The sequence below is a fragment of the Crocodylus siamensis genome, chromosome 7 (genome assembly GCF_052110815.1).
Source record: "Crocodylus siamensis isolate JL-2025a chromosome 7, ASM5211081v1, whole genome shotgun sequence".
Taxonomy (NCBI): Eukaryota; Metazoa; Chordata; order Crocodylia; family Crocodylidae; genus Crocodylus; species Crocodylus siamensis.
The window spans coordinates 56966262-56987537 of record NC_143401.1 but is presented as its reverse complement, the minus strand read 5'-3'; the positions used below and the strand labels follow the sequence as shown (position 1 = coordinate 56987537).

At 45.4% G+C, this 21276-nt stretch overlaps 1 protein-coding gene and 1 long non-coding RNA gene across 3 annotated transcripts in view; one reads left to right on the top strand and one right to left on the bottom strand.

Annotated features, from left to right (window-relative positions):
• Positions 1-222: 222 nt before the first annotated feature.
• LRRC20 (leucine rich repeat containing 20) overlaps positions 223-21276 on the bottom strand; it is a 200804-nt gene continuing 179750 nt past the window's right edge. Inside the window, exon 5 of one of the 2 annotated variants that reach the window (XM_090057598.1) lies at positions 223-2860. In XM_090057598.1, coding sequence (XP_089913724.1) covers positions 2703-2860 — 158 coding nt within the window. In that variant the 3' untranslated portion in view covers positions 223-2702. The remainder of the gene's footprint in view (positions 2861-21276) is intronic. The other variant, XR_016443514.1, reaches the window with a different exon arrangement.
• The window catches only part of LOC149859842 (uncharacterized), a 61634-nt gene continuing 61101 nt past the window's right edge, over positions 20744-21276 (top strand). The window contains exon 1 of the long non-coding RNA XR_016443516.1: positions 20744-20866. This is a non-coding gene — a long non-coding RNA (uncharacterized LOC149859842). The remainder of the gene's footprint in view (positions 20867-21276) is intronic.

Genomic DNA, 21276 nt, shown 5'->3' with positions numbered 1-21276 from the left:
CTCACCACCGTGGGAACATATCCCTATTTCTTACATTATAAACTGGGTTCCCTTTATGCAAATTCAATTTATGCACGGTTTTCCAGGAATGCATGTACCGCATAAATCAAGGGAAACCTGTATTATGCACATATATGCACACACACAGATGCACACCCCTCTCAAGCCAGAAAATTGAAATCAAGATTATACCTTCTAAAAAAAAAGAAAGGACAGACAGTATTAATTTCAAGGTTTAGAGCAAAAAGAATACCCAGCTCAGAATTTAATCAACTGGTTAAAAGAAACATCTTCAGAAACAAAAAGTCAGAAGAGGACAACAAAACTGCTTTCCAGGTGTACACATAGGATGAATATCACTGGGATACATTTCATTTGGCACATCATATTTCACTTGCTGATTAAATGAAGGTCACTTCCTGTCAGCACTTTCTGATTTCAGGAAACTGTTCCCCTAAATCTTTCATTGTTAGAGAAAACCACCACCAAGATTATTGTAAAGGAAAATTTCATTGTCAAAAAAAAAAAAAAAGGAAAAAAAGAGGGGCTTGAAGAAAAGAACCTTGTACCTGACTTGCTATAGATACCAAAATTTGAAAGCAGCAAACATTTTAACATTAAGGTTAGAAATAGCAAGGAGCTACAATATGCACTGAAAAATGACTGCTTCCACACTTACACATTAGGTACCTTCAGCAAATTTATATTCTGTTGGAAATAACATTATTTAAGTGCCAGATGACATATAGGTGTATTTATTTATTGCCCTTTAAAACAGAAACACAACAGCCACTTCACGGCAATTTCTCACTAGCAAGTTATAATTTCCTCTGGCCACCCAGTTCTCTTGATCCTCAATATCAGGAAACCAGATAATTCTGCTCAAACAAAATGTATCTAATGTGAAGGCTTTCTGAGATAAGCAGTGAGCAGCTTTGGACAAAACAAACTCAGAGATCACTGAAATTTGAATTAACACATAGTGGTGCAGAAACCAGCTTTTCCACATATACTCTAACATACCTTTATTCCTTCTGTTGATGATATCAGTGCATTAGCAGTCAGTAAACTTATATAGTCAACCAGTACATTAATAGTCAGCCATATGATATGTCTTCACTATCAAGTTAACTCAAGTTAGGCCTCTTAGTCTAACTCAAGAGACAGTAATCACACTGAGCCTGGTTCAGCATTCATTTGTATTTGGCACTTGGATCTCTTGGGGTAGAAGTTGTGGCTCTTACTACTACAGTAAATTGAGCCACTTTTATGACTTCTGGAGAACTTACCTGATCACATGGTAAAACATAGGAGGACTAGTAGCATTCAGAAGTCCTGAGCGCTCATGTTATAGGCTAATAATTTGTTCTTACTTGAGTTTTAGCTTACACCCCCTCTTTGGCCAGCCAAACCAAGCAGAGAGTGCTTTCACATTTAAGATAATGGATTTTTGCAGGGAGGAAGGTGAGGCTTGAATTAAGACAATGACAAGGTGGAGTTATAACACCAGTTAACTTTGCACTGAAGACAAGTCTTCCAAGGCTAACAAAGAACTAATTATCTGGAAGCAAATTAATAAAACTGTCAAAAAGGATCATTTTGCCCAGTCAATAAAATACTGAATGGAATATGGGAGAAAGGCAAAGAATTGTCTTAAGTACAGAGAATCTGTTGCAAATGAACATTTCTCTACATCAAGTGTTACCATCTTGTGTTGCCAATCAGAGGTGCCCATTCGGTATATTCTGTAGAACAGTGGTTCCCAGTGGGTTTTTTTTGTGGACCACTTGAAAATTGCTGAGGGTCTTGGCAGACCACTTAGTAAACTTTTTTTTGTTCTACAAACTGAAGCAAATAACTCATATTTTAATATCAGTAGTCTTACAAGTAGATATTCTTGATTGTTCCTGCACCTTTCTGCAGACCACCTGAATGGAGCTCGCGGACCAGTGGTGGTCTGCGGACCACAGTTTGAGAACCTCTGCTGTAGAACAAGAGCTGGATCTTATCCTACAGGAAAGCCACTAAGATCAAACTGATCAAAATTAAAAATAAATTAGCTTTGGAAGATTTCAATTTTCCTTAAAAGGATTATAAGCTTGGAGTTGCAACAGTTGTAAATGGATGCTTGGCCGTTTCCTGCAGGACTAATGTCTACTCAGTAGTCCTCCACTCTAATATTTTGCTTTGACCTGCACAATAAGACCTGCACCTGCAGGAGTGGTGCAGGTATTAAACTGATCTCTGTTGCAGTAGGTGTGATTCTTTTAGAAGGTGTCTACTTCCAGAGATTCATTGCTGTGCAAACAAATATTTATTTTGTGTAGAAAATGTATTCCGTTAAGCAAGATTCCTTATCTGGCCTATTCCTGCACTACATGTTCCTTTCTGAGCCCTGAAAGTTTGATCTTTTCACAGATTTCTTCCTTTATCATGTCATGTCAGAGGGTCTCTCTGCATTTCAGTGTGCTGTGTATTTTAGACAGTTGCAAGGAAAGAACTAACAGGAGTTCCTTTAAGCAGGATCCACTCTATCAATGAAATATCAGTTCTGAAAAACCTGATTCCTCCCACTGCCCAAACTACTCTTCGTATCTAAACACCCGCAGAAGTCATGCAGTTTGGGGAAGTCCCTCATTCCCCTTTTTAAAAAACAATTTTCAAACAAAGCCACACCAACTCCATTCATCCAAGTCAGTGCTTCAGACTTGAGGGGCAGCTTGTGCACCCTCTGGAGATACCAGGAGGTCAAATTTTATCAGTGGCCTAGCAATCGCCCGGACCTCCTCGTTCAGAGGGTTTAACTTCAGGTTCACACTCCGCAAGGACTCCATTGAGGCAAGCTTTTCAACAGGGACATCTGGAACAAGAAGAGCACATAGAACACAAACATAAGGATTAGAGGGCATTACCATACAGCAGCTAACCAGGTGCTTTGGAATTTAAACAACATTATAATTCATATTTTTTTAGGTACTTCCAGCCTGTGAGGTAAAAGATGAAGCTAATATGAGCAAACAAGAGCACTGCACAAGTCATTGAAGCTGTAGGGCTGAGTCTCGGGAAGATCTGGTAGCACTTCACTTCCCATTTCTATTGCTTGTTCATAAGAAAAGGATTTAGTTGTATCAAAAATATAAAAGACACTCATTATGGGTACAGGAAGTGGCCCAGGTTTCTGTACCTGGTGTGCAAAATGGACCGATTGTAAGGCCCTAGTCAGGCTTTCATTGTAAGCATTTGCTCTCTCACATTTGTTACATTCAGAAAAACATTTCTTCTATGCTCATTTCTTGGCACACAGGTGAATTATGTATGGAAAGTCTGAGGAAGACCATGTTAAGTTATGAGAGAAAAAACAGTTTATCAACTTCAAATGTATTGGCTGCTCATTAAACTACTCAGCAATTTCTCAGTCTGCATCAGGGGATTCTGCATGCTGCACTGGAGTACACACAGAACATATCCCTTTCTTCCCCTCCTGAAATAAAGGAAAGTTAATAGCTCAAATAGGAGAAAACTTTTCAGGATGGGAAATTATGGATCTTGCCATTCTGACATCTATTCACAGTTTGCACTTTCTAAGCTTTCATTAAAAAATAAAGAAATAATATTTCTATCTTTTCAATTACGAATAGTTCAGATTCAAGATTCAACATCAATATGTGTCAAAAGCCTGTCTGGTCATAACAGTTCAAAGCAGAACTCAAAAGAATGAAACACATTTTTTTTTCTGTTTCAAGCCTCAGATTCTTTGGATCACACTTACCAGGTGAAGCTCGGGGGAAGTGTAAACTATTGTTGTATTGCTTTTCCTTCACTTACCATATAATTCAGATACATGTTTTTATGAATTCTGTTTTTCCAAGACTTCCCAACCTTCAGTATTGTGGCACTGTAATACCTAATCTCATTTGATTCTAAGAAATCCTAAATAAGAATTGTGGCCTGAAGAGAGAGCAGAGAAGTGGCAGACACTGCTATATTCCATGTCCCCCCGTATTTACGAAAGAAGCTCTGAATTACTATTGGATATACGTTACTACCTCGGCAGTCTTTGTCCCTATGCTCACAGATTCCTTTTCTTATCTCTTTAGAGCATCAGCCTACTTAAACTGTAATTTACTGATGACAGATCACAGTCCCATGCAACATGCCAGGAGCAGCATCAATAATTCCAGCTGACTGTACTGGTTGTGAGAGAGAGTTAGCCATATTAATCTGAAGTCAAGCAGAAGGTAGGGTACATTTGCACCTTATAGACTAACTAAATTGCATCCCTGCCTTAGTATAGTTGCCCCAGTAGAAGGTAATGAACGGCAGCTCTGGGATGTGTGGTCAACATAGCTGATCTCCCAGGAGGCCAGTTAGTGAAAGTAGTTTGCTTGAGGCAGGGTCTTGAATGTGGCACCTGGTGTACTCATAGCAGGGATTTTCTACTGGGGCATGTTGGAAACACCTATTAAAATGCTGTACATTCAGCAAACAGAGGAGCCAGGAAATATAGATGTGCGTATGCACCTGTAATAGTGAAGTGGGGAAAAGGTTACACACAATCAAGTAGCTGCAGAATAAGTTTTAAGTGGCTGCCAGTGCCTGTGCTCTCATTTCAGGTTCCCAGGGCTCAAGATCCTCCTCTGAGTGCAGCCACCCACATGGAAGTTCACATGAACACTGTCATTTTCTTGGGCTGTGATGTACTGCACTATTAAGGTATTAAGAGTCCCATATTGGGTTTGTGCGTCATCCCACAATAAGGCTGTGATTTTCTCTTGTCACGAGCCATGCAAATGAGGTAGCATGTAATAAGTCATTTGTACCAAACCAAATATTACAGCTTTCACACTAGTAAACCTCTGACTTCTGAGTTCTCATAACTGTGCTGATTCTCAGGCAATTGAAAAGAAAATGAACTGCAGTGCAGACTCTAAGAAGTAAAAAATCTCACTCCCTGGAGCCAGCAGGAACTAGAAATGATGCAAAAACAAAAAAATCAGACTCATGCAAGATGGAGCATTTCATATTACTCAACAGTGGGCGCATCTACACAAGACACTTTACCGCACAGTTGACTGACTCTGCAGTAAAGCACCAAAGTCTACACGTGCAGGCACTTACTGTGCAGTCAATTAGTCTATTGCACAGTAACAAATTAACCATGCCATAGTAACTGCACAGAAGCACACATGTAGATGTTGACTAGGAGCAAATTTGCTTCTGGTAAGCCCCATCAACAAGGGGCCACCCTTAGGCTAGCCCCAGGGCCACAGGGACCAGAGATTCTTCAGCCCCTGGGCTGGGGCAGCTCATTGCCTGGCCCAGCCAGATCTTTAAAACTCTGTGGTGACCCCAAGGGCGTGTGCCACCTGCTGCCTGCCTCTGGCCACTGGGTCCTGTAGCAGTGACCCTTGGCCAGCCACAACAACCTGCCCAAACCCCAGCACTGGACCCGCTGCATTGTGCATAGCAGGCACTTGCCCAGGCCCGGATTCTCACCCACAGCCCCTAATGGCCATCAAGGAAGCCACGCTGGGGTTGTTCCCAATGCCACATGCTGCTTCTTGAGGGCCTAACTTGGTCCTAGGATGAGACTGTGGACCTCATAGTACTGTGGGGTGAGGATGAGGTCCAGAGCCAGTTCACCTGGGGCAGCCCCTCCAACACTCGTATCTGTGAGGGCCTGGAGTGTGGGCATGATCACTCAGCATGCCAGTGCCTCATAAAGGTCAAGGCCCTGCAGGTAGTCTGGGTTCACGTCACCAACGACAACTGCCAGTCAGGGGCTGCCTGCAGGACCATGCCGTTTATGTGGCAACTTGACTATACCCTTGTGCCCCAGGACCTTGGGGGGAGCTGTGCTGTGTTCTCCAGCATGGGTGGCCTGCTGGAGCCTCCACCTAGGCCTGGCAGCAGCGATGAGACATCCCACCATGGCCCCCACTCCTACTTCCCCCACCCCACATTGTCCAGCAGCTCTGGCACCCTGGCCCAGCACCTGCCCCACCAACTCCAGGTATGCAGCCCCACCCGGGAGGCCAGCCCAGGGATGGCACCACCTACCCTTGTGAGCTCCAGCTTCTCCCCAGAGGGGGCCTCTGCCTAGCCAGCCAGGCACTGCACCCCTGCACCCCAGGACACTGTCAGGAGCTACATGACATTGCCGCCAGCAGGGCAGACTTGGGCCACCAGGCATTCCTGCTACGCCTCCCCTCCCTGTCTGCCTTGGCCTAGCTTCTCCTGGTCCCTGGAGTTTCCCCCCACAGCATGCAAGAAAGTAGGAGGCAGTGCAAAACTTAACTGAGCAATCTGTGCCCCCTGAGCTAGGAGTGGCCTGCAGGGCAAAGGCAACCCTGCAGATGGAGAGAATAAAGTGCTTTCCAGAAAACTCTCCACAGTAAGCATGGTGCTGGGGGTGTGCAGTGAGGCTCAGATCCGTGGCTGGCCATTCAGGTGGCCTACAGCAGGGAGTACAGGAGCAGGTGGTCTGCCAGCACCTCTCACAGCTGTTGACCTGGTCACCACTGCTGGGTATGCCTGTGGCTCACTTGGGACCTTGGTGGTGGAGGCCTGTCACTGCCACTGGTGCTCCTGGTGCCAGGTGTCCTCTGCCCACTGTGCCTCCTCAGCCTAAGCCTTGTGAAAGAGCTCCGCCCGGGTATCACAGATGTTAAGCAGCACACAGGCTGCAAGGATGACCTGAAGGATGTTGGCTTCCAAGACCACGAGGCAGGCAGTGAGGGTGCACCAGCATCCCTTAAGGTGGCCAAAGGCACACTCCACCAGCTCATGTCTGGTCCAGGCACCTGTTGAAATGTGTCTGGAGGGGGTCCAGCTGGCTGGTGTAGCGCTACATGAGCCAGGGGAGGACTAGATAGGTGGGGTCGCCAGTGAGGACTGGCAGGACTGCCACCTTGCCCAGCTGGAGGTCCAGCACCTGTGGTATGTAGTGTCTGTTCTCCACCAAGGCTGGGAGGGTGGAGTTCTGCAAGATATGGACATTGTGGGCATTGCCAGCTGAGCCAGTGCTCACACTGGTGAAGGTGCCATGGTGGTCAACAATGGCCTGCAGCTTGACCGAATGAAAGCCCTGCCACTTGTGGTAAGGGCAGTTGGTGCAGGGCAGGCAGCTGACAGGGATATGGTTCCCACCCAGGGCCCCAGTGCACTGGGAACCCCACCACCACCTCCAGGGGGTCATGTACCCAGAGCAAGGTGTGCCCCAGCACGTCCTGGAGGGTGCCACAGACCTCCAGGGCAGCCTTCCTGGTGGCTGCCTTGCCCATTTTGAAAAAATGGCTAATGTAGCACAGGCTGGCAGGTGTGGCCAGCTTGAGCAGAGCAACAGCCAGCTGGATCTCCGCATAGAGGAGCAGCTGCATGGTGATGGCCTGCCTTTCCAGGTGTGCGTGGAGCTGATCAAGGAGCTCCTGGAAGGTGGCCCGGGTCATCTGAAAGGACTCCAGCCACTGCTCATCATTCCAGGTGTGCTGGATGACATGCAGCACCAGACTTGCCTGGCCAGGCAGGCCCACAGGCAGCGGGGCTGGAGCGCCAAGAGCTCATAGATGGCACTGGTGGCAGCGTCCACATGTGCATCATCACTGTTCCTGCTGGGGTCTGGGTAGGAGCCCAGGAGCTGGGTGGTGTCAGCATGGCAGGGGGCCTCAGACACCGCAATGAGCCTGGTCACACAACTACACACCATAGGGGGAAAGGCAGGGGGCTGAGACCAACCTGGGCCAGGCAGCAAAGCATGGCAAGCAGGGTGCCCAGGGTGTGTGCTGTTGCTCCTGGGGCCTGGGGTGGAGCAGCCATCGCACAGTGGGCCTAGGATCTGCAGACAGAGTTGGAGGGGGCTGTACCAGCATGCTGCAAACTGCTCTGGGCCAGAAACACAGGTGGCCAGGGAGCACCATACAGGGCTGGCTTTTAAAGAGGCCCCAGGCAGCTGTGGCTGGAGCCTCTGGCTCCCCTTGGCTGCTGCAGGGGAGTGGCAGGAGGCTGGGAGCAGGCTAGTGCCATGAGGAGCAGATCTGCTTCCAAACGGCCGCACATGTGGACACTTGTCCAGAGTGGGTTTACTGTACAGTAAATTACTGCACAGTAAACCCATACAGTACAAATTTCATGTATAGATACTGACAGGCTCTTGAATGAGTTGCGTTGATCATTTTTCCTTACCCAAAGCAATGGCCTGAAAAATGAGGTCACTGCAAGTGCTGGGACTAAAATCCTAAAGACCAATCCTCAATGGACATGTCTACACGTGCATTAATGTGCCTCAATTACAGTACATTAAGTTAGTACCTGTAATCAGTGCTACTGTGCAGTAAACTTTTAATAAAGTTTAGAGCATTAGTGCATTACCACGACTTTTGCCATGATGCACTAATGCGCAGTAGCATTAATTTACTGTGCTTCTAGTGTCTCATGCGGACACGCCCACTGTGATTAAAGGCCCAATGTGTGATAATTTAGTTGAGAAAAGCAGCTATACTTTTTAAATATTTCACAATAATAATAAGGCAAAGGTCACCCAAAATATTCAGACAACATTACTGTTTAATTAACAGAGATGTCAACTATGGATGTATATGCTAAATAACATATGGAAGGCGCTTGGTAAAATAAAATCACATGGTGGAACTGAATTCATTGCTCGGCATTCTATCAGGTTACAGAACACAACCAATCAGTGTACTGCATACTGTGGCAGGGCACTGGTGGTACCTTCTACTTTAAAGACTGGGCCAGGGAGGGGCAGGTGCCTGATGAGGGTGCCCATTTTAAGGCCCACCTCTCTGAGCTGAGGGTAGTTTGTGGTCAGCCTGCAGAGGAGAAACACTGCTTTGCTGACCTCTGTCAGGAACACCTTGGAGGTAAGGGTGAGACTATGGGGGTGGCTTGGAGGCCTCACTGGTCCTGGGCATGACCTAAAACTGCACCCTGCTGGGGCAGGAAGGCCTGATACGGTTGCAGGTGGTGCAGTAGTCCCCACGTAAATGCCAGGAGTACACACCTCCCTGGTATAAAGTGGGTCGGAGTGCCTTAACCTCAGCCCCCAACTTTGGGTGGGTTATATAATGCAGGGAAGGCCAGGTAAGCTTCCCGAAGTGCCTGAGCCTGCTGGGGTGAATAAGCCTGTGGGGCCAGGCATGCTTTGTGAAGCACCTGAGCCAGGAATGGGGGACCTCGATCTCTGAAAGCCAGGCAAGCAACTTAGACCTGACCCGAGGGACCCAGCTGGCCCATGCTGGGGCCAGGATACAGAGAGGGGTAAAAAAGGCTATGGGCCCACTGTGAGGGATTCCCACAGAGCAAAGAAGCTCAGGATCCCAACTGGCCTGAGATGGGGCCAAGGCCTAAGGGGGAGCCAAAGGTCCCAGAGAGGGGACCACAGCTAATGGGTGAAGGGTATGGCTGAGTTTAGCTGCCTGGGAAGCCATCTGTGAGGACTGGGTTGCAGTGTAGGGGTGGAACAGAACTGCAGATACCCCCCGCAACATAGGGGTTCAAAATGGGCAGCCTCCTGCCTAATCAGCATCTCAATACCATTATATCAAGGTATGACAGGCAAGTGAGGTGGGTGGCTGGCCCATAGACAGAAGGCAAGCTGCTGCTTGCACCAGGTGTGAAAGCTTGCCCCATCACACATACAGACCAGAAAGTCTATGACTATGTTGAGCTTTTTCTTTAAATCTCCTATTACCACTCCACTCACTGGTAACATCACCAATGGAAGCCACCCTTTGAGTGACTTTTGGTATTTTAACATCACGCAGTTTAGATTTGCTTTAACAGAACTAGATAGCAGTGTATATTTATGTTGTGTTATCATTGGTGGGTAGGCCTATGCAAAACATTGCTTTTTCAGGAGGCCTGCTGAAAGCAAAACATTTTTAAAAAATCAAATCACTTTGATTTGATTTTTAATTTTTTTTTAAATTTAACTCCCTCCTTCAGATTACTCTTTGTGTTTGAGCACTTTCAATAAAGCCAAAAAAGTGGCAAATGAAAAAAACAGGCAAATGAAATAATAAATCTGGCAGCAAGGATTGTAATGGCACTGTCAAAACAAAGGCAGTATTTTATGGCTGGAGAAGAGAAAATGAAGTGCCTATATTTAAGGAAGGGAAAAGAAAGTAATCTGATCAGTTACAAGCTCATTAATCTGATCTCAATAGCATACAGGGCCTTGGAACAAATTCTGAAAGGAAGAATGATTAGCATGATTAAGAAGATGGAGGCAAACAGAAATAAAATGAAAAATGCATTTAACAAAAATGGATTATACCAGACCAACCCAATCTCTTCGACAAGTTAACCATTTCTCTTTTAGAGAAGGGAAGTGTAACATATTGAATTAAACTTCCTATTTGGCACCATTTCAGTTGGAAAAGATCAGAATTAGTACAAGAATAGTAAGATGGGTAAGAAACTGGCTCGTATGGGTCTGAAAGCAGAACTACTGGTATAGATGGAGCTTACTGGAGGAAGCTGGTCTGGAGCAGTCTTATTCAAATTATTCATTAATAATCTGAGTACAAAATGTAGGATTATGTTTATGAAGTTTTCAAACAGCACAAAGTACGAAGCACTGCCAAATGGAGTAGGATAAAAATATTATATATGAAGAAAAGATTCATCTTGACAAATGAAATAGTAGAAAAGGTGTAAAGTTTGAAAGTCCAAAATTATGCATTTGGGACTAACAACAATAGTATTTTAAACAGCTGGGAGCTCATGAGCTGGAAGTGACTCAGAAGGAGAAAAATCAATGAACCTGGCAAGTATCATGTATCTGGAATGTAACAGGCACAGTATTTCCAGCAGAGATAGGAAGTATTAAGAGAGCATCTCTCTCTCTCTCTCTCTCTCCCCCATCCCTCATCTATTATATTCTAATTTCTTTCTCCATCTTATACTCTGCTTTCTGCATGTCCTTTCACAGCATCTGATGATGTGAACTTGGGCTTACGAAAGCCTGTGCTCTCTCTCTCTATTATTTGATTAGTTTACAAAGGGGCATATCTACCCTGCCTTCAGGAAGTATTAAGACCACTTTACAATGCACTGTTAAGACTCTGTCTGGCATATAGTGTACAACTTTAATAAATTATATCCAAGATAGGTAAATTCAAATTGGAACAGATATAGAGAAGGGTTACCAGAAAGACTGGAGGGGGATGAGAAGCTATCATGTGAAAGGAACCAGAACTTTGGTTTTTGGCCATCCAAAATGAAGGCCAAGTTCTCTATAACTGCACCATGGATTGGACACCAAGTACGGAGACAGGCTCTTAAACTTAGGGATAATACTAGCACAAGAACAAAAAGGTATAAAACTACCTAAGAATGAATTTAGGTAGGGCATTATAAGAAGACTCCTAATTGGAGTCAGTTTCTGAACAGCCATCCAGGATGAGGAGTGGAGGCAAGAAACCTAACTGGTTTCAAGATGGAGGCAAGTTTGTAAAAGATTACATGACAAGATAGCAAGCAACTGAACCTGATGACTTGGTAAGTCCCTTTCAGTCCTGTTTCCTAGATTCCCACTCAGGCCTGCATTCACATGCAGTGCTGCTACCCCTTTTGCCCAAAACCCAGGGTTTGGGCACATGCATGGATGTGGAAGATGCAATTCAATTTCTCCTCTGTCTGGGCTGACTTGAACCTGCACCACCCACAGAATCAAACAAGTTTTCTACCTCTCAAAGACAGTGACCCAATCACTAGGCTATAGAGTCACTCAGGCCTCATACAGACATTGAATTTCTCCTGGGAGAGTCAGATTTCCCAGGAAAAACCTCAAGTGTACAGATGTTCAGGTATTTTCTCCCATGGTAAACATGACCATTTGAGGATAAAAATGGGAACAACTAGGGTTAAATCACTCCCAGGAGAGTTTTTCCTGGGAAAGTGAATATCTGTACATGCAGTGGCTTGTCTAAGAGAACCTAGCCCTTCAACATTCCCCCTCACTCCCAGGAAGACAGCATGCCCCTTACTGGTTGGTCTCTGCTGCTCTAACACAGAGCAGAACATGCCCCCTTCACAATCCTTACCATGTATTGCAGGGAAACACAAGTTGACAATGGGCAGTCTGGGTCAGCCAACTGGAGCTGCCTTATGCACTACTGCCACCTGTTGCCAGGCAAACTAAGTGTGCGGCGCGCGAGCCAGGTAGCGACTGTTGCCCCGGTGGGTTCTATCCCGTTGTTAGTTTGCGAGAGGGAGAGGTGGACTCGTAACGGTTCCAGAACATTTTTATTTGCTCTTTTACTTACGCACCACTGGTGTGGATGTGGCTGCGCAGGCGGTTACACTTGGAACAGAACGATGGATCCGAGATCGAAAACGACGATGGACGAACGGATACGATCGAGTGCACAAACGATTGCCTATGGTTCCGGAGGCAGGAGAAGCCGTGGGAAGCTGGCCAGGCCTACCCACTGAGCGGTGGATGCTCTGGCTTCTCTCCGGGCGGAAACTCAACCCTAGCTTTTATAGGCCAGATGACAAGCCCAGTTTCAAGCCCTGATTGGTCACATATTCGCGCCAAAATGTTCACGCATTTTTTTCCACAGGGGACGGGGTTTCCCCAGCACATGGCCACGGCCATGCAGCAAGCCAAATAGGGGCTTTCCAAATTGTGAGGAGAGTGCTGACGGCATCTGTTGCTGGGCAAAGCTGGCAGAGTCCAGCCGGAGCGTGACACTAAGGAAGACTGCAAAGCATGATGAGATGCTCCCCATGGCTACAGTGTCAGCACTGCAAGCTCTTCACTCTTCTGAACCTCAGCAGTTGAATGTCTGTACATGCAATTCTGGGTAAGTTCCTCTGCCAGAACAAACTTTGGATAATGCTCCCAGATTACTTGACTGTGTGTATGCAGCCTCAGTCTCACCACAGCTAAATTAATGTTTAAGGAGTCTATGCAAAATGTAAGTGTTGGCAAAAGAGATTCAGAGCAACCCAACACAGGCTCCCCCATAGTCTGCTTGGTCACAGCACTGTTCTGGGGTCAGTGATGTTCTTTCTGTTCCTGTCACTGCAAGGGTTGAATGTTGGTCTTCCAAGTCAGTGCTCTAACCCACATCACTAAAGGAGGTTGTGGCTCTTCCTCCAAGGACTCTGGGACTTGTGTGAATCTGGCTGCTTGTTTCCTTGGCTTTTATTAAATGCTTAAAAAGTAAAATGTTTTGGAAATGTCAAGAAGATTTCAGTACTTCCAGAATACTGACATTTTGAAAGAAATGCTGACCTTTCCAAAATGTTTTGTAAATTTTATTGTAGCTGCAATATTTCATAAAATTCATCCTGAAACCTCATGGTTTTTAGGGGACAACTGATTTACTTGCTGGAATGAATGACTATTTTTTCTATTTAAAAGGAGAGGATAGAGGTCAAATAAATTGTTTGTTCTTTTGGTTTTGATCAACTTCTTAAAAATGCAAGGAAAAGCCCAGTAGATATTTTAAGGATATGTGCTCTGGTTCTTTAAAATGGAAGCTGGAAGCAGGCTGGTTGGGCTGAGAAGTTTCTATACCCTTCTGCCTCTTCATAGGGAAGGCTTATAAAATCTTTCACTTGGCTTTATACCCTTGATACAGCCATGCCTATTTGTACAATTCCATTTGTGATATGAATGTTTGTACCCCAAAAAGTAATACTTTTGTGTTTGTGAGGGTAGTCAGTGTTTCCAATGTCCCTTCAACAGGGAAAGATATGGTTTCAGTGTCTGATGGACAGGACCTTATGGCCTTACTGCAGATGCATCAAAATCCATAACATGATGCAGCTGGCTGGGATTCACAGCTAATTCTCTGGGTTTCAATTTCTTAGAAGAATAATAAATCTAAATCAGAAGATGGCCATCAAGGCAGAGAACCATGTAAATCATTAAGGGTCAAATACAGCTGCAAAAACAAAATAACATGGAACTTTTCTACTTTGCTTTAATCCACAGTAAAACTCCCAGTTCTGTTTGTCAAAGTGTTACAGTCTCACACAGCAAGTTTTGAAAGGTTCTGAATCTCATTTAATTGAAGTCAGCATCTCTAGCTACAGCTACCTGCTTCACCGTGATTGATTATTCTCAATGAGAGATACTCCATCCATAGACCATTCCAGTCTTTATCAAGATAATATAGAAATCTAATGCTCTTTCCAGACATCTCCACAAATGCTGACTTCCAGTCAACTCCCAAAGTCAAACTAGTGACCTTTCTCATTTATTCCACAATTCTGATGCATGTGCACTTCACTTTGGCAGAGTTCAGTTTGCCCAAGCACAAAAATTTGGTGCAAAAGAGAATTAAAAATCAAAGATAATATTATTTTGCATTTAATTTTTGTTGACAGTAAGTCTTAAAGGCTGTCAGGCTCTACAATGTTAACTTACATTGAGTTTTGATTGTGCATAACTGGTTGGTTAACTTTATTTTTCTTTTATAAAAGATCTACTATAACTACACATGAACAGGTTCAGTTTTTTGGCCTAGGACTTTAAGCTTTTAGGGATTTTTTTACATTTTAAGAACTACTCCAAAAATCTCAAGACTCTCAGCACAGCTGCAGGTGCTATGATCTCAGGCAGCCCAAACACACAATTTCCTTCCCTTTTAGCAAAATATTATTTTGGGTAACAATGTAATGGCTACAGTCTAGGAAACCTGGTTAACTTAATAAGAGCAACACTATAATGCCAGATATTTATGTTGTTTAATTTAATACAAAGCACCAAGAGACAACAAGGAACATTTTCTTGCCTCCTGCAGCAATCTAAAATGGTTTTATTGAAACTGGAGGCTGGCAACCAACTTTGTTACTATTCTGTTACAAGTTGTACAGCAGCTACCTGCTTCTAATGCAGGATGATTGGCAAAAGTGTTGTTCCCAAAACTGCTGTGGAGAGGGTTGCATCCTAAAGCTGTACAAGACAAACATGGAAGTCATTTAACTGAAAATAGAAACGTGCTAGAGAAGCAGAATGACAAAAGCAAAACTTCCTGAGCTACCATATTGCAATAAAAAAAAAAATCTGTATTCCATCCAAGACAGATAAAACTGCCAGTATTTTTAAAATGTCACCAAAAGGATCATGACACAAATCTGGGAGAACAAAGACATAAGAAGAATAGAAGATTGTTATTGAAGTCGTTACCCTCATCACCAGGGAAACCTTCCTTATATCAAATATAAGTAGAAATACTTTTCAGTAGGCGTGTCTACATGTAGTAGTAGCCTATTCTACAGCATATTAAAATGTCACATCAAAAACAGTGCTAACATGCTAATACACAATAGAATTAGTCTACTGCGCATTAAGTGTCAATAAAAAGACATTCAAGGCATTCACTTTTGCCACTGCACATTAGGGTAGCCTAATGCACCTTGATGTAGGACCTCATATTAGAGGTATGAAAATGCACAGTAGCAAAAGCACATTAGTGAACGTGTAGATGTGTTCAGCTGGACTAACTTTAATGCACTGGAAACAAATATCAAAAAGCCTACATTTGTTTTCCAATGTTGACTCATAAGACCCAAAGCACACATTTATCAAATGCAGAAAAAGGCTAATAAAGATGGACTATAACACTGCATTGTTCTCTATCCCTTTCACAACCTAGCAGGCCTGGTTATCTATTAAAATCAATGACTTCTAATGTGGATTTTTGAACCCAAACATACAGTAAGTTGCAGTTTTAAGAGCATCGCTTAAGAGTGAAAATGAAACAGAACATTTTGTTTCAGTTAAAATAAATATTTGCTTTTATAACTGACAAACTGAAGCATTTTTTTCACCTGAATAGAATTTGTCCCTCTCGATATTTTCTGTTTGGTCACCCCTCTCCTATTTGCCCAATTCCATGAATGACTCTAAAAAGAGCCCCTGTAGGTTGGGGACTCTGCACTTTTGCTTCCTTTGCTCTGGGATAAATGAGAAAGTTCTGGTTTCCAGAGCTGTTGGTTGATTACTTTTTAGCAGCACTGTAGTCACATTTAGAAAAATATTTATCCAAAACAAAAGCTTGTTTTTCTAGCAGACTGACACGCTCAAAGCTGTAATTATAATTGAAGAAATAGGTCCAAATAGCAGACTGAAGGCAGCTGGAAACCAGAGTCACCAAAATCAAAACATTATTTATTAACAAGCTGAGAGGGAAGCATGGGAGTCACAAAGAAGTTCATGGATGTGACATCTGAGTTATAAACATTTTTAATAATGGGACGCCATCCCAACTCCAGCCTGAACAACCCACTACTGAGGATTTTGGAACAGGAGATAACTAGCTCTGAGGATCTGCCCTATTGGGTCTTCTTGGGATTTAGTGGAAGCTTGCAGGCATTACAAAAACATTTTCATAGACATTAGGGCTGGAAGGGACCTCAGAAGATCATCGAATCCAGCCCCCCACCCAAAGGGCAGGAAGTCAGCTGGGGTCATAGGATCCCAGCAAGATAAGCATCCGATTTACTCTTGAAGGTGTTCGATGTAGATCAACCAAATGCTCTATCTACTCAATGTGCCCTAAAATGTTGCGTACTTGAGACTGGGTGTAAACAGCTTTCAGACTAATCCTGCAGACAAAGATGGAACCTACAGGTGCAACCACATGAGTACTCTTCCACACATGCACTCCCATGAAAAAATGTGTTTGTCTCCATATACATGGCACAGTGCCATAACCTGCACACAACAGTCCAGTTTTATAGTTACGGCTTACTCTAAAAACCTATCCAGCTGCAAGACAGAAAACATGCTCACATGATATATGCAAGCTTTCTTCCATATATCCACCCTGGCCAGTCTCCTTCCCTAGGTAGGTCAGCTGTGCTGTAGCCGTCTCCTTTTTTGTCTAGATGCAAGGGTGTTACTGTGTGCTTTTACATTGGCATACTATATGGTATATGCTCTTCCTTTAAGAGTATGTGAATGTGTGAGGGATACAGATGATGGCCCACAGTCTCCTTCTGGATCTCCCCTTAAATTTGACAGTTTTGACTTCTTAAGCAAGCAGGTGTTAGCCCAAGCAAAAAGAATGGGGTTTTTTTTAAGTGCCAAGGAATGAAAAGGGAAGTTGCATGCCCAGTACAAACTTCTGCGAAAACCCCAGAGGCTTCTCTAACTGGTGACAAGACTTGTGAGAAGAGTTATTGATGATTTAAATCCCTTTTTCAACTCCCTATGTGAAATCTCTGCATTGTAAAGGAGGTAGAATTTCATTTCTCAATCATGATAATAGTAGCAGTGAGGGAAGGAAAACAGATAAGTAAGATCCTGTGTATTCTTGATAGCAAATTGATTCCTATGGTCAGGCTGCAATTGCTTTGTCTTCAGTTAATCATCATGATCGAAAGGATATCAGTGATAGCTCATTCTTTTTCATGGCACACATCTTACTTAACTGCTCTGCAAATACTCTTTAAAAATTTGCTGTATTTACAATGGAAACATGACAAAGCTACCACCGTGAATCCCTCAGCTGTGACAGATAATGATAAATGTTAAGGTTTTCTGTTATTTAACTGCAGAAGGTTCCCAGGAGAGCACCTTAGGTCTTCAAGCCACATTTTTCTATATGCACATTTGCTATGCCCAGCATCCCTAAGACTTAGCACTACCTGACCTGGAGTGTTCAGCTGTGGTTACGCACCCCACAATGCCCTTTCTGGCACATCAGCCTGTCAAGGGGTATACCGCATAACATGCTGTAGGACCCTCTACATGAGTTAGACCAGTGGTTCTCAGTGTTTTTTAGATTCAAGAAATCTCTTGTTAGACTTGAGGCACGTCACAGGAAATGCCACCTCTTAGTTTTTACCTTTTTTGACTGCAGAAAAATACTAGAGCAAATCTTTGGTTGCTAAGAACTCAGGAAGATCACAACAGGTCAGAATATTTATAATATGTTGGATTCCTGTTTCAAATACCTGGGTTTATCTTGTAAATCATGTTTGCATACCTAACAGTGCTAACATTGGGTGGCACCTTGCAGCACCCTTGAAAGGCTCTCAAGGAATCCTGGGGTGCTGTGGCACCTTGGCTGAGAATTGCTGGATTAGACAGCAAGGGGGAGGAAGCAAAGGGGTGTTGCATTCAGAGCAGTGGACTACACAGCTAAAATGATAATACAAATCTCAGGAGGGTTTGCAAGTATCACCCAAACCATAAATCTCTTCATATTGTTCTCCTCTGCTCACAAAGACCAAACCTGCATTAAAAAGCACGACAGAATATTATGCTTTTGTAATCCTGACCCATGCCATGTGAGTGAGGCCAGGAAATCAAACTTAGTTGCTACCGGTACTTGTTACACTGGCTGTAAGCAGAGAAAGGGAGTGTATATGTTGTTGAGCAGGAGTGATGCAAAATTTGCAATGAGAATATACAACTACAAGTCTCAGTTGTATATTGTACTATGTTTGCAGTCTGCTACCTATACTCATTCAGCTGCATTTTGTCTCTGAAAGCGACTACAGAGATAAATAAAAGCTTTAACACATTATGACTCAAAAAAGTAAGCCTTCTAGTAGGCCTGTGCGAATAGGGAAGTATTTGATTTGGATTTGGCCAATTCAGAGGACAGTGATTTGATGTGGAGATTTGGATCACTGTCTCAAATCAATTCAGCCAAATCGACTTCAGAAGATTCGGGGCTAATTTGGAGGAATTCGGCGATTCAGATTGGCTGGGAAGAGGCAGTCACAGCTGGGTGGCTGCAGCATCTCTGGCTGTGTCTGCCCCTCCCTGGGTGGGGGGAGCTGTGGGAGAAGCTCCCACGGCTGCCCTGCTTGGCCCCAGCCTAGTCCTGGCACTAAAAAAAAAAAAAAAGGTCTTGTACTTACCGGCTGCAGCAGCAGCAATTGGGGCCTCAGGGCATTTGAGGCAGAACCCCCCCTGCGCAGCGTGGGGCAGCAGGGATCACTGCCTCCCCCCAGGCACCCGTGCGGCAGCTGTCACATCACGCGGGTGCAGCATGGCTCAGCAGGGCGCTGTGCACTGTCTGGGACCTGGGGCTGCTGGGGCTGAGAGCAGTACCAGGCTCCAGCTGACATGTGGAAATGTCCCAGCTCCCAGACAGCATGTGGCATCCTGCCAAGCCATGCTGCACTAACACCATGGGGCAGCTGCTGCATGGGTGCCAAGTGGGGGGGTGGTGATCCCTGCTGCTGCTCACTGTGCAGGGTACCACAAGCACCCAGAGGCCCCAATTGCTATTTTTGCAGCCTGTGAGTGTAGGGCTTTTTAAAGTCCTGGGAGGCTAGGCCCAGTTGGGGATGGGGCCAGGCAGGGCAGTCATAGTGGCTTCTCCCGTGGCTCCTCTGGCTGTGCCTGCCTCTGCCTTGGTGGGGGGGAGCCGCGGGGGCTATGCCCTGCTGCTGTTTGCCCAACTGGCATGGGGGGGGTGCGATGCAGGCACGGCTCGCCCTGGGCGGCAGCAGGGCATAGCCCCCATTCCCAGTGCTGCCACACCTGCATCAGTGGTAGGAGTGGGGACTCTGCCCTGCTGCTGCTTACCCCCTACTGCCTAGAGCAGGGGTGGGCAATTATTTTGGGCCGAGGGCCACTTACCCAGTTTTGGCAGGCTGTCAAGGGCTGCATGGGTAGCCCTGCCTCTTGACAGGTGCCCCACCCCCTGGTCACCATCTTGGGACCAATGTCCCAGGGCCAGCACTGGTGGGGCCCAGGCTGGCAGAGGTCTGTGGAGCCAGGCTGGGCTGCACCAGCAGGGAGGGGGGAGCTGGCTCAGTTCCATAGAGCCCCTGCCAGCTGGGACCCCACGCTCCTGCCCCTCTGCTCTGGGCCCACTGGCACTGGCCCCGGGACACCAGTGCAGGCCCGTGCTCCCACTGGCTCCTCGCCTGCTCACACCCAGTGCCCCCCAGCCCCACAGTACAGGCAGGGGACAGCGCACAGCCCTGATCCCCTGCTCACCAGCAGGGAAGAAGCTGCTGCTGAGCATGGGGAAAAGTGGCCCCTCACCTGCCCCATAGCCAGTGTAGCATGAATTGAACTAATATAGCTGATGTTAAAATACAGTGTAATAATAGTGAAATGTAACCATGTTAGTCTTGTCCTGTAAGCAACTTGAAAACTCCATTTTGCATCCTTCTGTTTGACGTAAGTGAATGAACTTTGCATAGCCTTTATGTATGAGTGTGTGTAAAAGGGTGAATGGTAAGAGAATGGCAGAGAGATGGAAGAAGATTCAACTGCTTATGTAAGCAACAAGGCACCAAATGTAAGTTACCAACCACTAACTAAGGTTGCTGAGTAGCTGCTTGTATTTACTAAGTCAGTGTACATCAATGCTTACGTAAGAATGGCTCATCACCCTCACAGGTACAGACTGAGAATCAAGGATATGGTCTGTGTTTTGTTCCTTCCATCCACTGCCCCTGATTAACTGATCTCTCTGGAAAAGTGGTCCCTCTCTGTTTGTACTGAGGAGCTTATATAAGGCACTGCCTGATCTTTGTTGAGACCATCTAAGTGACAGGCAGCTGCTGTCTGGAAGCTGCTGGCAGGAAATACATTTTGGCAAGTAGTTCCTAAGTCTGCTTTACCCCGATAGGAAGGTTGCCCAGGATCCTCTCAGAAGAGATTCCTGTCTGAAGAGATGGAAAGATATATTTAGAAGTTAGGGCTATGTGAAGCTTCATTAGCTGATTCAATTTGGAGGAAGTTCGGCCTGATTCAGGTACCGAATCTCCAAATCAAATCAGGAGCCCAATTAAAAGCTCTGAATCAATTCGAAGCATCCAAATTGATTCAGAAACACTTTGGAAAAGATTTGGCTGCTTCAGAGATTCAGCCACAGACTAAACAGGCAGCTGATGCAGCTGCCTCCAGCTGGTAAGTCTGTTGGGAAGTGGAGAGGGACTGGGGCTGGGACTGGGCCAAGGTGCCCAGCTGGGGTGGGGGGGCATGTTACTCAGGGAGGGGGGCAGAGAGGTGCGGGATGCGGGCGTGGCAGCGGGGACTTTGCCCTGCTGCCGCTTGCCCAGCTGGGGAGGGCTGTGGGGCAGGATGCAGACACGGCTCACTCTAGGCCAGGGGTGAGCAAAATATGGCCCGCGAGGCCATTCTATCCAACCCGCAGGGCCCCTAAAAAAATGTAGAAAATTAATATTTCTCTGCCCTTGGTTCCTGTCAAAAATGATAGGAACCAAGGGCAGTAGGACCCAGGGGAAGCCCGGCGGACTCCAACAACAGCAGGCCTGCTTGGCCCCACCCCCAGCCAGGGTTTCTGGGCTGGGAGCAGG